This window comes from Nannobrachium achirus (assembly GCF_963921795.1).
Source record: "Nannobrachium achirus genome assembly, chromosome: 13".
NCBI lineage: Eukaryota > Metazoa > Chordata > Actinopteri > Myctophiformes > Myctophidae > Nannobrachium > Nannobrachium achirus.
In genome coordinates, this window is record NC_137833.1 from 48019421 (window position 1) to 48043915 (window position 24495).

General features: G+C 41.9%; 1 protein-coding gene across 1 annotated transcript in view; it reads left to right on the forward strand.

Moving 5' to 3' along the window:
• Positions 1–2948: 2948 nt before the first annotated feature.
• The window catches only part of dlg5a (discs, large homolog 5a), a gene marked incomplete at both ends in the record, with an annotated part of 116453 nt that continues 94906 nt past the window's right edge, over positions 2949–24495 (forward strand). The window contains one exon of the mRNA XM_080740810.1: positions 2949–3252. Within this exon, the coding sequence (XP_080596936.1) occupies positions 2949–3252 (304 nt within the window). The remainder of the gene's footprint in view (positions 3253–24495) is intronic.

Consider the following 24495-nt stretch of genomic DNA (forward strand, 5'->3'; position numbering starts at 1 on the left):
TTGAAGAAAATATGTAGGAAAAGGAGCAAAAAGTGTGTTTTGGAGAAAATTCAAGATGGCGGAAAATCTATCATGGCGCAAATGGGCGTGGCCTATATGGGGAGATGCGTCATGACCCAAGGAATCCAGGGAAAAAATATTTTTAATTTTCCGACCTACGGTTCAAGAGTTACAGGCCAAAACGTAAAGTGGGGTGTTATGGCGCCACCATGCGGCCAAATGACACAATTATTTTTTATTTAATCCTTGAAACCATTATGAACCTCCTCTCCAAGTCTTGAAACTCTAGCCCCTATGGTTTGCGAGAGACAAATAATTGAATGTGAGTTTTTGCGATTGCCATTATAAGTCAATGGGGAAAATTAATTCACTAATAAATTAATATCAATTAAACTATTGAACCTTTCTCTTAGCAAGTTACTAGCCCACTATTCCCGAGTAAGCCGGTCGATTTGACATATGGCGCGAGTGTGTGGTGGCAAAACTGTGGGACTAGTAGCGTGCCGAAGTCAGGCTACATACAGACACACAGACAGACAGACACACAGACAGACACACAGACAGACCCACAAAGCTACGTATAGGGAGCCTGTGTTTCACACAGCTCCAAAAAATTGTGACATTTTATCATGAACATTAGTGAGGAGGACCTATTATATGAAGATTATATATATATATATATATATATATATATAGTATATATATAGTATATATATATACTGTATATATATACCGGTATATATATATATTATCGGTATATATATATATATATATATATATATATATATATATATATATATATATATATATATTATCGGAATTTAGAAAATGTATACATTTTCCTATAGTAGCATAACAGGGTGGATGTTAAGCTTTACCACAACAGTAGTGCCTATATGCTACTTTCTGAAGTCATGTGCCTAGGTGAATATCAGGGGACATTTACAGGTGGATTTAGGGACCCATTAATTTCATTACAAGTAATGACATTTGGTGAGAAACATTAGAATTCATATACAATCATGATGTCAAATGTTTATATTGTTTGAATTGTATTATTTGTAACTGAACATGAGTAATTATGATCTGGATCCATGCCTTAAATGTCTGTGTATAAACAATTGACACACACACACACACACACACACACACACACACACACACACACACAGAGTCAGTCAGCCTAAACTCTAAATGACAAGTTTAAAACCAACACACGATGGCGATATTGTTCAAGAGATTGGGTAGATATAAGGACCATATTTGAGAATGAAACTGCGGCCGACTCTACATCTCTCCTGGAATATTGTAGCCTACCCTTATTTCCACGTAGCAACATTTTTATTGCTAATATAGGCTATTTACAGTCCAATAAACTGTAAGCTATTTTGTTCAAATGGCGATGTAGGCCTACCCAATTTCAAAATGTTTGCCCAGGCTTCGGCAGAACTCATGTGCGTTTCCAAATGGGGAGATTAGGCACCTCTCTGGTGCCCACTCGTGACTCTTCTCCTCCAAAGTGCAAGTGCCCACACCGTACGTCTTCCAGGGGAGTGGGCTGTGGCCTGTGGGCACTGCCTTCCCCCAAAAATGGTGCCCACACTGCCCAGCCCAGATTTCCCTAGCCTATCGCGCGTTAGCTTCAGGTAAACTTTAGAAAATAAAACTAGGCTATTGGATAGAAGCCCTTTGTGGCTTCAGATTTAGAATTTTAACGCATTGAATAAAATAAAATAAATGCATTTGTTTTTTTTATCATTGTTTAGCCTAATATATTTGCTGTTTGGCAAAATCAAAGGCATATGATATAGGCCTATGATAGAAACAAGATGCAAATTACTGTATTCTCCTTTTTCCCCGCATGGGATTTTCGTCGTACTAGCCTGCCTACTACACGCCCATTGAAAAAATAATAACAATAATAATGAATAGGCGTGTTTTTGTGTAAACTCCGCCCCCATTTGACCATATACGGACACAATGTGTTGCACGTTCCGTTGATTGACAGCGGGGCAGCAGCCTAGAGCCGCTGCTGTCAGATTTCATAGACAAGCCCACCTCGGATCTACAAGCCCACAGCCGTTGCGTCCGCGGCGCATTGTGGGCTTGTAGATCTGGGGGAGGGGAGGGGCGCTATAGCTATGTTCCGGGCGCCCGCGACACCGTCGCACGACGAAAGTGTGAGCTCCACACACACACACACACACAGCTCCAGACATGGCGGACCACTGGATAGTGGATACAGTGTGTAACTGAAGGAATATCATCATATGTTGCCGTAGTGTAAATAGCGTGCGGACCGGAGAGCAGGGCGGCGTGCGGTTAAACGGTCCTCCGGGGAAGATGGGGACGTGTTCGGGTAAAGTGTACTCGGAAAGAAAGCCCAGGCGACGATATTATGAACCGCTACTATAACAACACAAGTAAGATGGGGAGGGGAAAAAATGTGTCGCTCTTTTATAGTGCAGTCAACAGCCCTCCAGGCAACAAATATGGCTTCTTGTGCCCCCCAACACCCATCATGATTATTGCTATAGAAATTGATCTCTCCCATGCGATGCGACCCAAATGGCCGTGGTGGTTGAGGCGATAAGTTCCGTAAATCCGCGATAAGTTCGTTGTTCGGTTAATTGGCGTTGGTGGGGTTTTTGTTTGTTTTGTTTTAAAGCTAAGGTAGGGATAGGATAGATATATAAACCTTTAAAATCCACCTGGACTGTCTCTCCATTAGCCTGGAAAGCTCCATCCATCCATTCATCTTCAACCGCTTATCCGGAATCGGGTCGTGGGGGTAACAGTTCTAACTGAGATTTGTGTGTCCTCTCCTGAGCAACTTTATCCACTTCCTCCGAGGGTATCCCGAGGCGTTCCCAGGCCCGTGTGGAGATGTAATGTAATGCCTGGAAAGTTCCGGAACTATTATCACGGCGATATTAATATTTACAGCAATGGAGCCAAAGCACAAAGAGTTGTTAGACCAGTGCCACCAGAACCTATTGGAGTCCATAACGGACGCGGACCGACTGATCGAGCTGCTGGTCCTGTCTGGGACGCTGAGCCAGCTCGACAGGTTCGAGCTGGACCAGAACTGTTCGTCCAGCGCCGAGAAGGTGGACCACCTCCTGAAGATGCTGATGAACAAGGACAGCGACCACTTCCTGGAGCTCTGCGTGGCCCTGGAGAAGGCCTATCCTGACCTCCACTCTGCCCTGTTCAGCAGCAGCGCGGGTGGACCCGTGGACCACTCATCTGGTAAGACCTGAGATGCTGACATCTCATCAGTGGCTCAGGGGAGAGAAACCGTCTTAGAACACGCAGGGTCAATGAGTCCTTGAGAAAGACTCTGAACCCCTAGTTGCTCCCAGTGAGCAGGTTTGTGCCTTGCATGGTTTCCTCTGCCATTGGTGTATGAAAAGCGCCATATAAATGTTAAATGCATTTACCATCAGCTCTTAGGGGTCCGCTCATTGTTCCACCGGTCCGTTGTTCCGAATAGGAACTCACCAGCTTCGGCAGGTTAGCTACTCACCAGCGTCGGCAGGTTAGCTAATCACCCGCGTCACGGTTAGCTCTTATCCATAACCAAATGAACACTAGGTTCCATTTGTACACTCTCAGAGTTATGGTGGTCCTTGAAAATAAAATAAAAACTTTGTGAAACCACTGTACGAGTGGACTCCTAATAATGTTAAAGTAAATTGGTCTCATACATATTCTGAAGATTATAATGTTGTAAAAAACAAATATAGAATTTCCCACAGACAAGTCGTGCCATGGCGGACAAATTTGTCTGTGTACGTACGAACATATTGATGACCCCTGCTCATATTCAAAGCAATCGGAAACATGAGCTAATCAATTCTCCTCTGGGACCCCCTCGACCCCCCCTTATCAAATTGTCTTTTGGCGCCCACTGCCCACCTATGGGGCTTGGGCGATGAACATGCAAGGAAGGACAAGTCTTGGAAGTTTGATTAAAGGGCCACAGACCCACCATTGACTTTGAACGTGTACCACATTGACTTGTATGGGTCCCTTTGGTTTCTATTCGTTCACACTTGGAGTTACAGATCCGTAAGGGTCCATTTGGTAACTATCTGTCATTTAGCTGGGGACCCCCGTGGAACCACAGCACCTCAAGGACCCCTGGGGCTCCTAGGCCTGGACGGACCTCCCTTTGAGAACCACTGGATGATTGATTGATTGATTGAAAACTTTATTAGAAGTTTGCATAGGAAAAGGTACAGTTTCATTACAGGACTGGTTCACTGGTACAAGGTTCACTGGTACAAGCTCAATTGTTTCAATTGAGGTCCTTTTCTGTATGACATTGAATGACAGACAGATTACCTTAGATCTTGGTTATAGAATTACCTTCAACATACAGCAGGAATTGTTTTGTTTGTCTCAGAAGACTGTACAATATGAGAACTAAAATGTGATTCAAGAGACTTTATTAGCCATTTACACGAGGAAGCCTTCGAGCCATATCTCCCAGAGTCAGCTTTAATTAAAAGAGACACAGAAAGCAAGAAACGAGAGCACCTACTGCACCCCACAACTAGGCTGGGCGATATACAGTACAGTACAGTATACAGTACATATGGCTTCAAATCAATCGATGAATGAACAGTTATATAAAATATACAACTTTGAAGACTAGGCCTATACAAATATGGTGACAATGCAAAATAGCAGATCTACTAGTAGTTCGGCTATTTTTGCACTACAACATTGTGTAAGAAATGATAGAATTGTGGTTAAGTCGTTAGGCTAATCAATTTAGAAATATGGATATAGATTTCTCTCATTTCTCTCTAAATCTCTCTCTAAATTACTTGACAGCTCACATAACATGCCAAGAGACTATGGTAATAACGTATAATATGACCTAGGTCAAGGGGGGGTAGTTATCGACCACGATAACTATATATGTCGTTAAAAAGTCCACACTCCAAATATGACAACTATGTTCTTGGTCATTTGGATCACACTCTGAGCGATTTTATAACAATTATAATGACAGACATTCTAAATCCATCAGGACATCTGGGATGCAATCTGCTCAACCCCCGGAAAGTATTTGTTATTAACCAAGAAGAGACGATTATGAATAGCTAATGCTGTCTTCTTGTCATTACCTATAAGGACTCGGGTACAAAATCTTTTCTCCTAAATTAATAATCAGTCAGATTACATAATAACATATCCTATCCATATCCTCATACTTTCACAATTTATTCCTGTCAATGTTTGACCAGTTTGTATGGTATAGTTAATTGATTACTTTGATGCAGTAAAGTAACTTGTTTTTTATTTTCTTATTTTTTGAGTTTAGCCTAAAAGGTCTTAAAAGGCCTAAAATTGTCACTTTACTGTCATCTGGGGACTAGGGCTGTCACAATTATTACATAATCGTCTAATCGTGATTATTTGACATTATCGCAATTATTTTGTCATAATCGTCATAATCGTGAATGTTGAAAAATGTCCGAAATAGTGGAAATAGCAGATCTACAAGCTCACAATGCGACGCGTTGTGAGCTTGTAGATCAGCTATTTCCACTATCAAAGTTATTTTTGAAGTAGTAAGTTGTCAAATATGTCAGTAATTTCTTTGTATATTTAGGTTATGTGTCATATCTACCATGTACAACTTCAAAGCCTAAAAGCCAAACAGAAATGTAATTATCAACGACAAAAACACAATTAATCGTTAATCGCCAATTATTTGAGTGACAATTAATCGTCATGTAAAATGTCATATCGTGACAGCCCTACTGGGGACCCCCCCAAAAAACGCGGGGGGGCCCACAGGTTGAGAACCGCTGCATTATAGGTCACCTAGGTTCTGTTTGGCATTGCTCATCTCTACACTTACTGTAAATGTGGTTTCTGTCTTATTTCCCATGGGTAGGCTTAGGCCTGTGGCAGTCATTACGTAATAATGCCTTATACCGCAATTATTTGAGATAATAATAGCACTTAATATCTTGCATAATTGTCTTAATCGTTTCCGTGTTGAAGATTATGCATACATTTTCAAACATTTAATAGCGGAAATAGTAGATCTACAGGCTCGCGCAACACAGCGTAACGTGACGTTGTGAGTGTTTGAGAGATGTGAAAGAATAAAATGTGAAAGAATAAAATTATTAAATATGGCAGTAAATTATTTGTATATTCAAGTAAATAATTGCCCCATGCAGGTTTTGTTTACAAAGCTTAAAAGGCATACAGAAAAGTCATTTTTATTCATATGTTCCGATGTTCAATGCCAAAAACACAAATAAAATCGATAATCGCAATGATGTAATTTATGACAATTAATCGTCAAGTAAGATTTCATGATCGAGACGGAGCTCTAACCCAGATGGTTTTCTTTTGCAGAGGAAGAAATTAAGTGAAATTTTAATAATGAGCACACAGGTGTTATCAATACCATGCTATTATTATGGTACATTACAGTAGATAGCCGCCTGACTTGTTTCCATGGCAACGTGCTCTCCACCGGCGTCATGGTCCATATCGACCTGCGTGTGAGGGCATATATCCTACTGAGACAGTATATCTAAACTGATCACTAATTTAGAACCAATAACCGACCAAAAATCCTGTCTCTTCTAATAATTTAAAAGGGGTGTGTGTGTGTGTGTGTGTGTGTGTGTGTGTGTGTGTGTGTGTGTGTGTGTGTGTGTGTGTGTGTGTGTGTGTGTGTGTGTGTGTGTGTGTGTGTGTGTGTGTGTGTGTGTGTGTGTGTGTATGTGTATGTGTGTGTGTGTGTGTGTGTTATTTCTTACATATCAACGAATCGGCACAATTAAATAATCGCCAAAGTTGATTAGTCTGATTAAACGATCAGTTGTAGATTTGCTATTTTCACGTTTTTTTTTTTTTTTTTTTAATAATCCTTCAATCGTAATTGAGGCAAACGTTTGATATAATCGTGATAGTGATATGAAATCATATCACCCAGCGTTACAAATAGTCATTTGAATTGTGCTCATTGGAATATAGCAATAGCTTTTGCACTTGAGTGGTATTGGGTGTTACTGTTGCTGCTGTTGAACGGAGGCAGGCAAAATAGCAACCAAGTTTAAAAGCCTTGTCTAGTTAAGTGTTTTGCTCCCTGAATGACTGAAGCTTACTTACAGTACAACCAGCGACATGGCCTCAGGGCCTGAATGCAAGGATGAGCCTAGAGACCCGACCCAGGGAAGGAGATGAAAAGCAATACCATCCGGAGACACATTTAAAGTCTTAAAAGGGCCTTCAGGCTGCCTGGCAGGTTCCTTAACTTGCAAAGTTTAGGGAGCGGTTCTTTTTAATTCAGTATCACACTGGCCTGTTTGTGATCCCTGGCTTATGTTGCTACAAGTCGAAGTGTGCCTCTGCTCTGCCATTTGGCTAATAACAACTTGGCTAATAGCCGGTATTGCTGAGTTGGTGCCTTGATGCTTTTGCTGCTGAGTGGATTGCAGATGCTTCCCGGAGCTTTATCATACTACTCTTCTCTTATACTGGGTGTGGGAACTGCAGAGTAGCTACTCAGCCCCTGTCACACTCAAGTTTACATGTTCAATTGAAAGCTGCTATTATAAGTGTTGTTATAATATAATATGCATTTATTTTCAGAGAAGCCCAGGGATCCTTGAGCAGGCTTCAAGGGATCCCCAGCAAAATGAGGAACTGTTTACTTAAATTTCACCAACTGTGCTTTCCTTCAAGCATCACAACTGCAGCCATCATGTTTAGAATTTGCAAAGCCCTAAACATAATACAAATATTTGCTTTATTTTGTTAAAATGTAAATACTTAATCCGCAGGGCGTAGGTATACAGCAGCAAGCATATAACTAACTAACGAGGAATACAACAACGGTCACCCCAAATCACGCTCGGCCAGGACAAATCCTGTGACGTCAGAACCGTCGGTTCGGGGGCGAGCGGTCCGCTCCAAAAATGGTTCTGAGTGTGTTTTGGGGTGAACGTTCTGGTTACCGGATAAACATTTATAATGTCTTGAGGGCGGCTATCTAAGCATACGTTCTCTCTAATCGCATTCATTGTTTGGTGGCACGGTTTGTTCTGGTTCGAGAAATGCCATGAGCTCACAGCAGTCTTTCCCCTCGACAACGCTAATTGGCATAATATCTTGGCTATCACATTGGCTGTGAAATCAGTGATCTTTCCTGCCTGCTGGTCATCACAATGGCAAGGTTTCACAGTGAAGTCTGCCATTCTGCTTTGCTTTAGAGATGGACCGATTGCAAAATTCTTATACCGATCCACCGGTTTTATGAAGAAAATAGGGTTGCTCCAATACCCTTTTTTTCAGGCCAAGTAGGCCTACAAGACATACTTCAATTTGAGTACCAATAAGCTAGAAGAACACTAATGCCAAATCAATCACAATAGTACAATATCCAAAATCACAGACAATATCCAGTCTAATATGACCGTCTGGACTAGGCTGGAGGAAAGCAGGTGACGCATGCTTTTTCCCCCCTTGATTTTGGGGACGACATTGACACAGGATTATGGAATATATCCTTACATTGCAAAGGTAATCAGCATCATCTGTATTCTGTAGGCTGCCATTAAAGTAGACTGGCTGCTACTTGCTAATGTTTACTTTAGTCACAGGACCAGAGCATCATGCTGTGCAGTGCCATAGACACAATTGGCATAAAACCGGTATTTATGTCAGTGACCTGGCGGTCACCGATTCGGCCAGTTTGATATCATACCTGCCGATTTTTTATATTGGCCGATTCTGATTTTCATCTCTACTTTTCTTGGGTGTCTCACTTTAATGTGATTGAACACTAGTCTAGTCAACTTATGTTGTCTAGTGTTAAATATTAAAGTGTTAAATAATTATATCAGATATTGATATTGGCCAAAACTGTCTAATCGGTGCATCCCTACAATTTGGCGGTCCTTGACATCAAAGTGTTTGAGAGACACCGCTTTTAGGCAACCCCCGGAAAAACCCTTTGAAGTTCTTGATTTCATTCCTGTTCGCTTTTTTCCCTTCCAAGCCTCGTCTCATTGTTGGGCTGCAGTTGAGGACCCAGAGGTGTTGAGAGGTGTTGAGTGGTCTGTATCCGTGCTTCATCACAGGGAATATTGCAACAGCCAGTCAGTGCTTATTATTCATGAGAGGATTAGGCCTAGTGCTTCTCTCCCCCGTGGAAGCTCTTTCTGCGAGACTACATTATCGTGCCTTCACAGCCCCTTTGCATTTACTGCTGCGATTGTACTCTCTGCTGCCTGTGTTAGAGAGATGTCCCCCCCCCCCCCCACACACACACACACTGTCACTTAAGGCTACAGATGGGACGATAATCGTTTATATCGTGATAAAAAACACACACTAATTGTGGAGATTTAATTTATTATTCAATTATCCGCCGTCATCACTTCACCTTTTATTTGCCGAGCTACATATCCGGTACCATGTAAACCCTCTATAATTGGTTAAACGAACCTGGCAATAACGTACTTGATAAAGTATTTTTTTTTTACTCTCTACCATATCGCTTTGCCAAAAAATATCCGATCTACAAGCGTTGCGATGCATTGTGAGCTTGTAGATCTGCATTTTTGTTTATAATGGATGTTGGGGATATTTTGAATATCGTGATAATATTGTAAATCGCTACACGTGACATCATCATCATACCCGGAAGTTATACGGGAACGCCTACTGAGTGGCAAAAAACTACTTTCTGGCCTTGACAGCCCATATATTCAAACAGAAAAGCCCTATGTGATTACATTAAACAACACCCACTTTGCCACCCGATTTGCCACTCGATTTGCCATTCACTTTATACATGCGCATACCCTCTATTATTTTGTTCACAATAATCGTGACATGAAACTTTCATATGGTCCCATTCCTACTTAAGGCCAATTCGTAGTCCAGACATGGCACACATGGATCGGACTCCACTGAAGGTCCTGTGACGGTTGCACTAAATCACAGCACGTAAACGTGTGAGTAGTAATCTCTTTGCTCTTAACCTCAGCTCTCTTTTCCTTTTGTTCACACTCAAATCAACTGCTCTTCTTGATTCATCCCACTTTTCCTGCTCCTTGCCGACGTCCACGGTGACGTTGGTGTCCAGCGGTCCTCTTGACACCCTCACCACGAGCTGATCCCGTCTGTTGCCATGGTCCCTCCATCTGGCTGTGGTGGAAAGTAACTAAGTAGATTTAAGTACTGTACTTTTACTTTACTGGAGTATTTCCAATTTTTACCTCTACTCCACTACTGTACTTCTCAGAGGCAAATATTGTACTTTTACTCTGTACAATTATATGAAAAGTTTTGTTAATAGTTACTTTGTAGATTGTGATTATTATTATAAAACATACATTAACCACTTATTTATTTCGGCCATTTGAAAATAGCCGATCTATGAGCTCACAATGTGTCGCGATGAAACGCATTGTGAGCTTGTAGATCTGCTAAGACATTTTATACATTTGAAAATGTTGTAAAATGGGACATTCTCTAGTACTTTCTACTTTGGATAAGTACATTTTGATACCAATACTTTTGTACTTTCACTCAATTAAATGTTGAATTCTGGACTTTTACTTGTAACAGAGTACTTCTACATTGCAGTATTGATACTTTTACGTTTTCCACCACTGCCATCTGGTGCGAGTGAGAAGGTCACATCTCTCTGGGATTTCTTTGTTGCGTTTGTCTCTCGCGCGGGGGACGTTTTTTTGCATTCCCTCAGCCCTCTCCATTGGGACGTGAGACACGGACATACCTCTATACACAACCCTGTATAAATGTCATCACCGTCTCCTTCCCCATCCCCAGTAGTTATTTGGGAAACCATTGATTTTCCAAAACTACTGCTCTTTACTCACAGTGTTTCTGCCACATTTCCAAGCTGAAAAACTGATTTCATGCCTGGTGTCTGTGGTGCTCTACCAATAGCAGCGTGGCTGTCTGATCTAACTACCTACTGTACAACATGTCCAGCACCTCTGAATTGATATGTCTTGTGTGTTTGGCCGCGGACCTCTGGTTGGGCGGTCCAACCAGAGCGGGTCATCGGGTTTCAGTTAAAGTGGTTAAACTGAATTGATGCTATATTGACAATAATACAACAGGTAGTTACGACGAAGCAATCTCATAGGTTGAAATGTCTATCTAGCCGTGCTTCAAACCAGCGTCATGGCACGGGTCTCATCAAACGAAGAATTCGGCTGTGCCGGCGTGTGAAATACTGTAGCTGCAGGCTCCCTGTCTATCACTATGTCATGTGAAGTTCAGGGACATAAATCTGGCATAACATTTTTTTTTTTATTTCTATCAAATATCTTAATTGCAATGAAATGAAGTTGTGTATTTTGTTTTAAGGGTAACTGTTGTATAATTGCAATATTAGGGACGTGCTTTACCGTGGTTATAGGCACTTGCCCCCCCCCCACCCCCACACACACGCTCTTCAGCAGATTGCTGGCCGTGTGACAGTGATTTAAACCCACTGAGAAAGGAGGGCAACTCAGTGCTCCCTGACAGAATGCAGCGTCCACAATCTATAAGGTCTACTCCCTGCTCGCTTTTCACTCTCACGACGTCCCCCTCACTGTATTCCTCCGTTGCTTGCTTTCTCGCACTGCTCCTGACTCTGCCTTTATCTAGGGTAAGGTTGAGCGATATGGCAAAATATCGGCCATCGCCTGGCCAAATATCGGAGATTGCCGTCCGATATATTCCCGCTGGAAAATAAAATGATGTGAGAACGGCTCCGCTCCCCCTGTTCAATGTATACTTTGCTGTACAGCGGGCCGCGTGTCGAAGATGCAAGCTCACAATGCGCCGCGTCTGCAACGTGTTTTTTGTGAGCTGTTATTTTTGGTGCACGGCCCGATTTATAGATGTATAGATGTGGCTGTAACACGTGTACTGCCAGTGTCGGGTTGCCATAGTAACCTGACTGTGCTCTACTGTATGTCTTTATGCTGCCATGCACTTCTCTCACTGACCAAAACCTCTTTATACAGGACAATTGGATACTTGATATTTGAGCGTTTTTCCAGATATCATTGTCGGGAGTCGGGACTCACACACACTGGACACCCAGGCTGAAACCAGGGCATTCTCGGGCCAAGCCGGGACATCTGGTCACTACTGACCTATGTCTGTGTGTGTGAGAGGCTGAGAGAGACAGACAGACAGACAGATGCACAAGCATAACGTCTTAATTTCACTTCTTCGCTCCCTCAAAGCTTCCCCTCTCTCTACATAGTTGTGGAGGGATGCACTAATGGAGACAGAAAGGAGGTGGAGAGAGAGAGAGAGAGAGAGAGAGAGAGAGAGAGAGAGAGAGAGAGAGAGAGAGAGAGAGAGAGAGAGAGAGAGAGAGAGAGAGAGAGAGAGAGAGAGAGAGAGAGAGAGAGAGAGAGAGAGAGAGAGAGAGAGAGAGAGAGAGAGAGAGAGAGAGAGAGAGAGAGAGAGAGAGAGAGAGAGAGAGAGGGTGGGTGGGTGGGGGGAGACAACAGTCCTTTTGTTTGGAGGTTGAGCGGAGCTAAAGTACCCAGTCAGCAGCTTGGTCTGTGTACAGCAGCCCAGGACAGCCACGTTGCCATGTGCGCTTATTATAAGCGACCTTGGGCATCCTTTTCTGTAAAGTTGCTTGAAAATATTGGTCGTTGCGGGGTTGCAGTTTTTTGGGCTTGTTTCTCAGTTGCTTATTTTTGGGCTGCCTCCCTAAATGTTGTTTAAACCAGTGGTTCTCAGCCTGTGGGTCGGGATCCCCAGAGGGGTCCCCAAATTATTTTGGGGGGGCCGCAGATGATTAAGTTCATGTGCAACATTGTTTTCTTACTCACCAGTAAACAAAAAAACAACATAAAGTTTAACTGTATAGAGGGTATCTGCACATTTCTAAAGTGACAAATTAAGGACTTTTTAATACCTCTAATTCTAAAATGTCAAATTAAACATGGGCCAAACTGTCAAATATTAGAGGCAGAAATTGTGAAAATAGCCAATCTACATGCTCACAACGCCAGTTAAAATATGATTATTTTGGGGGTCGCAGCCTGAAAAGGTTGAGAACCACTGGTTTAAACCAGTAGTTAATTTTCATGTCAAGGACCCCCAAGTTTAACAGGCTTGTTTTCACAGACCCGGTTGCTCATTTCTCTCGCAAAAACTGGCAACACTGATTCTGAGTCAGTGGGACGGAGAGGGAGAGAGAGAGGGGGGGGTTGTTCATTATTATACCCTCTCCCCGGTCAACCAGTGTCCCTCCTGTCTCCCTGTCCCCCTCCATAAAGCACTGGGGACAGACAGAATGACTTATGACCCTGACACTCTACTGTCACCACCATGCTCTTAAATATCTCCCATGGGCTCCACTCCTAGCACCCTCTCACTCCAACCTACCTCTATTTCTGCCTGTCTGAGTGTCTGCACAGTGGTGGAATGTAATTACATGTACATTTACTCAAGTACTGGACTTGAATGGACATTTCTCTTTTAATCATAGCGTAATTTTAAGTTTAACATCTACTCTGGCTTTTGTGTTTCAACCCAGAAAGTGTTTAATATGCTGCTTGATGCAGTATTTAGATATTTGATATTCATTTGTTCAGACACGCCCCTTTTCCTATAGACTCCCATTGTAACTTCAAACTTCATTTTAACCGTGAAAGAGTAATTAATGTCTGTCCCTCCGTCCACTGTCTGTCCGCATGCTGAAATCATGAAAGGGACACAGGCAGACAGACGGATACAACGGGTATTGCACAACTGTACGTCAGTGGTGACTATTCTGCCCAACGGGCACCAGTTATTGTTCTCCAACATTACTTCTGAGACTCCTCAGGGACATTAATGGATTTTCTTTCATTTATTTTGTTCCTAGATCAGTGGTTTTAATTTCAAGGACCCCCATAACTCCATTTTCTTTCCCATTGGCCTGGCAGCAAACTTAAAGCAGAACACACACAAGCGCCATGTGCACAATGGCCGAGGCTTATCGGCATCACGATTTCTGACGGCGTGTGTGTCTTTTGTTTTGTTGCTGAGCATCCACAGCCACTCAGCCTGGGAGGCTGTGCTGTGGAACAGGACTTCATTAGCATTTCACACATGTTCCCGCACTTCTTACTGACGCCGCAAGGCAGTGGAAATGCCACCGTCTAAAATATGCTTGCTAACGGCATGAGATCATGAACCGAGCCATCCTCGTAGCTCCTCGTCTCCTCTGGTCCATGACCTTCAACCAGGGGCGTCAATTGGGTATGGCAGGGGTATGCAGCTGCCATACCCTAGGGGGGAAAATAAAAGTTACTTTTAAATATAAATCCATGAATGTCTCTTTGTCTATCTGCTCTGGGGGGGGATAGAATGTACTTCTTGAAATGAATGTATCATGCCTGTTGCTAAGGTAACATGACTGGCAACATGACTGGCAACATGACTGGTGTCTTACACGCGCGCAAAGGCGCGCGTGCAAGACACCAGTCATGTTGCCATACCTTAGCTTTTTCTGAACTGACGCCACTGCCTTCAACCAGGTTTTCTCCATTTATTTATTTTTTTCTCTCTTTTTGTCTTTTCCCCCCATGCCAGGGTAAAGGTTACCCTGCCCTGGTTTCTTATTTTAGCCATCTCTGCTCATTAGGGATGGGGAACGATTATTGTGGCCCAAATAATTTCCGATGAAGAATATTATTATCTCAATACTCCTGCCTCATGACCAGGGTTGCCAAGTCAACTGATTTTGACGCTTTATTAAAGTTGCTGTAAGCAGTTTTCTGCTGACATAAGCAGGAAACAGGCAAATGCTTATTTATTTATTTATTTATTTATTTGTATTATATTCAGGCGGCTAACAATGCTCCCTAAAGAAATCTAGTCTCTGTGGCGCTTCTAGGAGCCGCAGTCTGCCTCCAAAACTATTATTTTATCTGTAAGAAGTTCTGTCACTAGCAGCTCATTGGTGCATGAACCAGCCGACCCCAGCTAAAAGGATTGACAGACAGGTCAACCAATCCGAACAAGAACAGGCGGTCCTGATTGGTCTGCTTATTTGGCAGGCTGCCTTATGTCAGCAGAAAACTCCACATAGCAACTTTAACTCACTCAGGAGATTATTATTTGGCTGTAGAGTGCTAGCCTGGTTAATAAACCAGACTGCACAACACCACCCCCTGTTGGTAGTGGTGGTGTTGTGTCTTCCAAAAACGAAGTGTGTGATAGAGTCTTGACGCTTGCAGTCAGGCTAGTAGAGTGCCACCATTATTTTGAAGAGCCCAAAAGAGCCCCCGGAAGTCACGTGCGTGTGCATGTTGTGTAATCTGATCTGTTTGCATCGCGAAACTAAAATCCTAACCACTGCCTATCGTCACGGCCCAGTGTCGCCGTGAAAAAGAGTGGCTCCCTGCCTTCTTGGCGTTCTGAAAGTAGATTCCGAGATGAAGCCGTTTCTTTGCATCAGCATAGAACCAGAGTCTATGGAGAATAGACTCTCCATGATGCTGGCGGCCGAGTTGCATGATGGGGTATGTAGTGTTTTTGCTCACCAGCCGCTACCGCAGGTTCGGTTTACCTGGTAACCATGGTAACCAGGTAAGACGTCCCCAGACATCTTAACGGTGAGTCAGTGACCATTAACCTGATGCCTGTGGACGTCTTAAGGAAAAAGTGGCATGCATTGTGTTAAGCAAAACTATCAATTATCAATACAACATTGTAAAAGACCCCTAAAGTAAACCATTACATCGGCAATCATTTGCGTAGGCCTATGTTAGAAAATCGTGTATCGTCTCTCTCAGGTTACCGGTTTCCAGGATGGGCTTGGATCCTTAATGAGATCACTTTCATTCATAGTTGCAAAGATTAGGCTATATCATTTTCCTATGACATAGCCAAACACATTGTTGGATTTTTGGAAATGTTGTATTGTCCATATTGCCTTTGAAGCAGCCGTGTAACATGAGTCATACTGTATGTCAAATATAATAAAACTGAATTTGCAGTCATACACTGGTATTCTCTGCAATAGCAAATTGATAGGCCTAATGTTTTACCAAATTCACTTTAATGATTGTAGATTTGTTTACATTAAGTGAGAAATCGCTGTGAACTAAGACACACAGACTTAACACGGCAGACACACACAGTAACCAGCAGTCTCGCTGCAAGGTAGGCAGTACTAGAAAGCACACACATGTAGTCATCACACAATGTCACTAATTGATTCAAAAGGATAACCGGTCAAGCTGAAACTGGTGATTCATTTGGTGGTGATGGCAGACTGTATGTCCCTCACTGTGAAATTCTCTCAATTGTCACATTTCTCAGTTGTAGCCTTCTTTGAACTTGATTAAAAATATAATAAAAATAGATTGTTTTGATTATAATTTCCCGTTTAACTCATCTGGTGCCGATCCCGAACTAGTTCTGCTTTATTTCAATCCAATACAATCTTTTTTTAATTAATTCACTTACCCCGAGCTGCTTGTAGAGTCGTGGGTCCTGGCTCGCTAGCCGCTAGCCAGCTAGCCGTTCTACTCTGTCCGACGATATATTCCATTAAAAATGGTTTAAAATACATTTTTGAGCTCCCCAATGTTCACCCGATGTTCGGCGCCGCTTCCGATGAGTACACGAGTGTGCCGATCCCGAAGTAGTTCGGCTTTATTTAATTAAATGAATAAAATGATAAGAGGCCTTCTGAAGCCTGGCCTGATTTTTCTAGCTACTAGCCGAAAGCTAGCAACCTCCCGGCCGGCCGTAATTTGCGAACGCAATCGCCAATCTCCGCCTAATCCAATGAAAGACCGCATCTTTAAAGGCTTATATCTCTTTTTTGTGTTTTAGGGAAGCGGCGCGAGGTTTATTTACGGCGAAATCGCCCAAAAATGATCTTTTAGATGACAAAATGGGAATAGCCATTCTGTTAGCATCTTCATCCGGGACATTTCCATGCCGTGCATGAACGTGAGCACGTCAGGTCCTGGAAGGTGAAGTCCTGGAAGCTAAAGCGCTCGCCTATGAGAGATGCGCTGGCATTCTTTGGCCCCTAGAGGGCGCTGGCACTCAAAGAGTTAATTTCGAGGTAAAGATTGTTCCAACTTCCATAACAGCACAATGAGCACATCCTTGTAGCAATGCATCTCCGGGCTTGTATCTAAACCATTACAGCTTTATTGGCTGTGTGAAGTAATCAAAACAATCATTCTTTGGTCTAGCAAGAGAGCGCGTTTCTCAGCACCAATCGCGTCCCGGCGCATATAGAGAAAGACACTTCTGCATGTGTTTGAATTAAGTTTTACTGCATGTGATATGTTATATATAAAAATATTTACATACGATAATTCTGTACGTTTCCTCCCACGTTGTGTTTTAAAAGAAACATTAAAAAATAAATCGTTGGCCAATTCTGACAACTCAAATGCCTCATTCGCATACAGAAAAGCCAAGCTATGGTTGGCTTGGTAATTCAATGTAATCTCTATGAAAACCAGCTTTTAAAATTTCCAAGCTGGAAAAAAAAAAATCTTGGAAATTTTAAAAGCTGGTTTGCATAGAGATTACATCGAATTACCAAGTCAACCATTTGCTTGGCTTCTCTCAGTGTGAATGCAGCATTATGGTAATATTTAATAACAAATGAAATCTATGGACACGGTCGAATATGGATCTCTCTTGTACTTGGAACAAAAATGCCGCGGGGGGAAACGGGTCATCCAAATTCATGTAGCGTGCCACGGGCAGCCATATGTCTTGTTATCCCATTTGTGCATAATGGCGTTATTTGGAATTGGAAGAGGTTCTGGTATCTGTCTTTCACCTTTTGTGTTTGACCCAATCCTTGGTAGTTGGCACAGCTACTGTAAGCTGCTCAAAAAGCACTTTATGTCTAATTTATGCTGAGCCAGGGCTCTTCACAGAGAGAAGGCCCATGCTGATAATACTCTGGGTTGTATTGCAGGGACAGGGACGGGGGGACGGGAGGGGGTTCTAGACCCCCAAGCTGCTCAGCAGTTCTGACAGGCCAGCTGGGCTGAAGGGCTGAGGGCCATTTAAAGTCATCTCTACACATTTGTAATGTCACGTGACGTCTTCTTCCCATGTTGTTGTGTGCATTCACACAGATATTTAAAAACGGTAGAGATTTTCAATTGTGCCCAAAACCTATAATTATGTATAAAATAATATAATTAACTAGAAAAGATGCAAATGGAAATTACAAGTGTGGTTGCTGACGTGACTATATTCTACAGTAAGCTAACTGTCATGTGAAGCTTGACCAATTGATTCCCTATTGATTCCCACTCCCATTGTTTCCTTATTGATTCCCACTTCCATTGATTCCCTATCCCGGACAGAAGTCTGTCTGTCTGTCAATTTCCAATGGCAGTGGAAAAGTTACCCTAGTAAATAAAGTTTCCCCAGGACTATAATGTGTTGCCCAGTTGGTCAACCACACTAATTATGAATTATTAATTATGATTATTAATTAGATTATCCCTCCTAGCTCCATTCAAGAGACTTTTTTTAAGATTTTCTTTTGGGCTTTTATGCCTTTATTGATAGGACAGTAGACTGACAGGAAATGGGGGGAGAGACGGGGACCGGGAGTGATATGCGGCAAATGTCGTCCGGATCGGGAATCGAACCGGCGACGCCGCCAGGCATCCATGCCTATGTGGCAATGCCTAAGTGGTATGCGCCCGGACCAGTAGGCCAGCGTGTGGGGCATGCGTACACATGGGGTCATGCGTACAAGTGGCTAAATATGTCTTTTTAGACACAATAAGCCAACTGTTTCTTTATTGCTATTTACAGTATCACTTCTAAAGGTTGTGTTGTATCTTGGGAATGGGCTTATTCTGTGTAAAATTACATATTTAGCCACTTGTACACATGCCCCCAGCCACTGACATAAGAATCTCTAAAACAATAGAAAGAAGTAAATGAAATAATTTTAACACTCATCTTTTATATTCTTTAATTGCTATCTAAAATATGAACCCTTGTTGTAAAAAACTAAAGTTGTCCTTTAATGCACATTGAGCTGTGAGTCAGATACTGAACATTGAGGGAATAATCATAAATCATTATGGATTATTCATGCTGGGGTGTATTGGAGACTGTAAATTAATGAATGATGGTAAAGGTTCTGTACGTGTTTTATTTTTTTCCCTCATGCCTGGACTTGTCTCGCGGCTCACCAGTATGCCTCAGCATAGCGTCTGGGAAGGACTGGGCTAGATTTGCATATCAGGGAAAGGTGGGGGTGGGGGAAGCTATCCTCTAGCTACTCCACTGGGCTTCATCATACCTGGACAATGAAATTGGTGCTGTGAGGATATTATTGTTCGACTTCTCAAGCGCTTTCAACACAATTCAGCCCCGCTTGAAAATGAGAATCATTGATTTTAGAGGGTTGAAATTGGGGATTAAACATTCTGATTATCTGCCTCTGGCTATAAGGACACAATACTCAAAGGCCATGATAATGGGTATTAAAATGAAGTGCTTGAATTTTTATTTATTATTATATTATAATTATTTTATCGACTACTGAGACGGAAAGTATAAAGCCCTTTGCACACAGGCGCGTATATCCGCACGGATAAAACGGACAATTTAATTTTTTTAAAAGAAAACAATGATTCTCTACGACCTCATGCACACCGGATCCGAATTAGCCGTGCGACGAGTGGCTGCGGCCGTGCGTTTTTTTCTTGATCGAACCCAGTTCGATTTGTGCGTCTTGTCGCATGCGGTAAAAAACTCATCACTCCTTGTATGACTCCTTTTGGGATCCGCAGCGCCGATTCCGCACAGCATTGCACACCAAATCCAATGTGTTTTATTCATACAGCAAACGGAAGAAACGCAACTGTCCTGTGTGCAAAGGGCTTAACAGTCTATACTCTCAGCAGTGTGATTCATGACTTTCTCTCTCTGACAGCCAAGAGAGCTGATGATGTTTTGAATAAAGAACCCCCCCCCCCCCCCCCCCCGAGTAGTGTTACCGTTCCACATTTAATACCCTGCACCAATTTGGTCTTTTTTAAAATACTAAGATGTTTTTCTAAGTCACGCTTTGAATAATTTAGTCTCTCGACTCGGCGGTGGCAGCTGGATTCAAGTGCCTTTGAGGAGGCAGAGAGAGTAGGCTTGTCGCAATCCTAATATTAACCACTCAAACCCCTCTGTGGTTGAGCGGAGTCCCACAGGGCTCTGTACAGTACTAGCGTATTTTCAGTTGTCTGTTATTAACTCTTTTAGTGCCACCCGTTCACCACTAGAGGGCGCCCCAGGTGCCATAGAAAATCCCATAGAGATATGCTGGTATATGCAGAAGCCCTGCAGCCATGACTTGCCTGAACACTTTCCTTTGTGCATGTACAGGAAGAGGATGAAGTTAGCTTGAAGTTAGCTATTGGCTACCAAGCATTTTAGAAGCCTTATTTTCGTGAACTTAGCCATGATTAAACCTTGCACACCTCATGCATGGGAAAAAAACAGAGAAGAATGAGCTCTAAAAAATCCAATGCAATCCTGGATTGCATTGGAGTGGATTTGTGCAGTTTGTTCACAGCTTTCAAACAAAAAAATCCGATTGGAAATCCGTTCAGGCATTCTTGAGATAATCGCCATTATTGTGGGCTCGCCTGGAAGGCGAGCACACGTATGTTATCTTCATTATTGTGGGCTCGCCTGGAAGGCGAGCACACGTATGTTATCTTCATTATTTATAGTCAGTCAGTCAGTCAGTCAGTATCTCCTCAAAACTTTGGCGCGCTTCATCTCTTAAACGCTTACACCTTTCAACACCATTCAAATTTTTATGTGTTCAGCTTACTGAGGACACGTGTGCTTGTACTTTTGGTTTTGAAATGTTTTGTAGTATAAATATAAAAAAATAAAAATGTTTAACTTTAAGCACCCAATGCATTTAGTGAGTGGGGACAGAGTGGAGAGAAGGATAATAGACCCATGTTTATGTTAAGGCGCTGTGGCTGCAGTGTTCACACTTCAGATATGCTATCTATATCATTGCGTTCACACAGGTCTGCTCTCTGATTTGATCCAAATGTCTAAGCTGTGTGATGTATAAAACTATAGTTATAGTTAAAACTATAAATAAATGTCCCTCTCCACTCTACTGATTACACAGCTGTGATCAAGAATCAAGTCCGGGCGATGGGATGTAAATCCCATAGCCATATATCCTAGAGCCCGCAGGGACAGTCAGCCATATTAGTGGTTGTTGTTGGTTGTCAGGGAGATATCAAAACCAATGCATTTCCAAGTCAGATCCACAAACACAATAAAAGCCATGCTCCACTCCTCAGTCTGGAGTGGCCACATAGAAGAACGCCTTGGTTATAGACATAGTGGAGGACAGATGTGATCTGGGATTGTTAGCCTACAGTATATGCACTCAATATACTCCACTACAGTTGGAGTCCATTTGACAGTTGCTGGTTCCCAAACACAGAATCAAAAATGTAGATCTAGAACACATAGAATATGTACAGTACAGTAAGGTTCAGTAGAGTACAGTAAAAGTACAGTAAGGTTCAGTAGAGTACAGTAAAGTACAGTAAGGTACAGAAAGGTACAGTACAGAAAGGTACAGTAGAGTACAGTACAGTAAGGTACAGTAAAGTACAATACAGTACAGTAAGGTACAGTAGAGTACAGTAAAGTACAATAAAGTACAGTAAAGTAGAATAAAGTACAGTAAGGTACAGTGGAGTACAGTAAAGTACAGTAGAGTACAGTAAAGTACAGTATAGTAAGGTACAGTAGAGTACAGTACAGTAAGGTACAGTACGGTACAGTAGAGTACAGTATAGTATAGTACAGTAAGGTACAGTACAGTACAGTAAGGTACAGTAGAGTACAGTACAGTAAGGTACAGTAGAGTACAGTAAAGTACAGTAAGTTACAGTAGAATACAGTAAAGTACAGTACAGTAGAGTACAGTAAAGTACAGTAAGTTACAGTACAGTACAGTACAGTACAGTACAGTAAGGTGCAGTACAGTATAGTAAGGTACAGTACAATACTGTAAGGTACTGTACCTTACAGTACCTTAAAGTATCCTATTTGTTGGGTTGGAATCGAGCCCACACTGTTTCGAAGGAACAGTATTTCTAGTTTATTTCTATATTTATATACTAGTCAGTATCTCCTCAAAACTTTGGCGCGCTTCATCTCTTAAACGCTTACACCTTTCAACACCATTCAAAATTTTATGTGTTCAGCTTACTGAGGACACGTGTGCTTGTATTTTTGGTTTTGAAATGTTTTGTAGTATAAATATAAAAAAATAAAAATGTTTAACTTTAAGCACCCAATGCATTTCCAATGGGTTTAGTGAGTGGGGACAGAGTGGAGAGAAGGATAATAGACCCATGTTTATGTTAAGGCGCTGTGGCTGCAGTGTTCACACTTCAGATATGCTATCTATATCATTGCGTTCACACAGGTCTGCTCTCTGATTTGATCCAAATGTCTAAGCTGTGTGATGTATAAAACTATAGTTATAGTTAAAACTATAAATAAATGTCCCTCTCCACTCTACTGATTACACAGCTGTGATCAAGAATCAAGTCCGGGCGATGGGATGTAAATCCCATAGCCATATATCCTAGAGCCCGCAGGGACAGTCAGCCATATTAGTGGTTGTTGTTGGTTGTCAGGGAGATATCAAAACCAATGCATTTCCAAGTCAGATCCACAAACACAATAAAAGCCATGCTCCACTCCTCAGTCTGGAGTGGCCACATAGAAGAACGCCTTGGTTAAAGACATAGTGGAGGACAGATGTGATCTGGGATTGTTAGCCTACAGTATATGCACTCAATATACTCCACTACAGTTGGAGTCCATTTGACAGTTGCTGGTTCCCAAACACAGAATCAAAAATGTAGATCTAGAACACATAGAATATGTACAGTACAGTAAGGTTCAGTAGAGTACAGTAAAAGTACAGTAAGGTTCAGTAGAGTACAGTAAAGTACAGTAAGGTACAGAAAGGTACAGTACAGAAAGGTACAGTAGAGTACAGTACAGTAAGGTACAGTAAAGTACAATACAGTACAGTAAGGTACAGTAGAGTACAGTAAAGTACAGTAGAGTACAGTAAGGTACAGTAGAGTACAGTAAAGTACAGTATAGTAAGGTACAGTAGAGTACAGTACAGTAAGGTACAGTACGGCACAGTAGAGTACAGTACAGTATAGTACAGTAAGGTACAGTAGAGTACAGTAAAGTACAGTACAGTAAGGTACAGTACAGTAAGGTACAGTAGAGTACAGTAAAGTACAGTAAGGTACAGTACAGTAGAGTAGAGTAAAGTACAGTACAGTAAGGTACAGTAAGTTACAGTAGAGTACAGTAAAGTACAGTAAGGTACAGCAGAGTACAGTAAAGTACAGTACTGTAAGGTACAGTACAGTACAGTACAGTAGTGTACAGTAAAGTACAGTAAAGTACAGTAACGTACAGCACAGTAAGGTACAGCAAGATACAGTAGTGTACAGTAAAGTACAGTACAGTAAAGTACAATACAGTACAGTAAGGTACAGTAGAGTACAGTAAAGTACAGTAGAGTACAGTAAGGTACAGTAGAGTAAGGTAAAGTACAGTATAGTAAGGTACAGTAGAGTACAGTACAGTACAGTAAGTTACAGTACGGCATAGTAGAGTACAGTACAGTATAGTACAGTAAGGTACAGTAGAGTACAGTTAAGTACAGTACAGTAAGGTACAGTACAGTAAGGTACAGTACAGTACAGTAAGGTACAGTAGAGTACAGTAAAGTACAGTACAGTAAGGTACAGTAGAGTACAGTAAAGTACAGTAAGTTACAGTAGAGTACAGTAAAGTACAGTAAGGTAAAGTACAGTAGAGTACAGTAAAGTACAGTAAGTTACAGTACAGTACAGTACAGTACAGTACAGTACAGTACAGTAAGGTGCAGTACAGTATAGTAAGGTACAGTACAATACTGTAGGGTACTGTACCTTACAGTACCTTAAAGTATCCTATTTGTTGGGTTGGAATCGAGCCCACACTGTTTCGAAGGAACAGTATTTCTAGTGTTTTACATGTTATGTAAACAAACATGGCTGCCCTGTATGTTAGATGGGGTTGTATGGGGGTGGAACATGCAAAATCGCGATTGAAATCATGTTCACTAGATTTGATGGGGTCCAAAAAAAAAAAATTTTTTTTTTAAATTTCAATTTTTTTTTTTTTTTTTTTTTTTTTTTTTCAAAAACCGAACATGTTCGGTTTTGGCATATGTAATACGTTTTAAAAAACCGAACATGTTCGGTTTTGGCACTGGATGAGTTAAGGGGAAGGCTTTAGCTGAGAATAGCCGATGGACAAGCTCACCCAATGTGCCACGCTCCATAATATGGGCAAAAAAAGGGACACAGGATGACTGATACGAAGATCTCCATATATGGG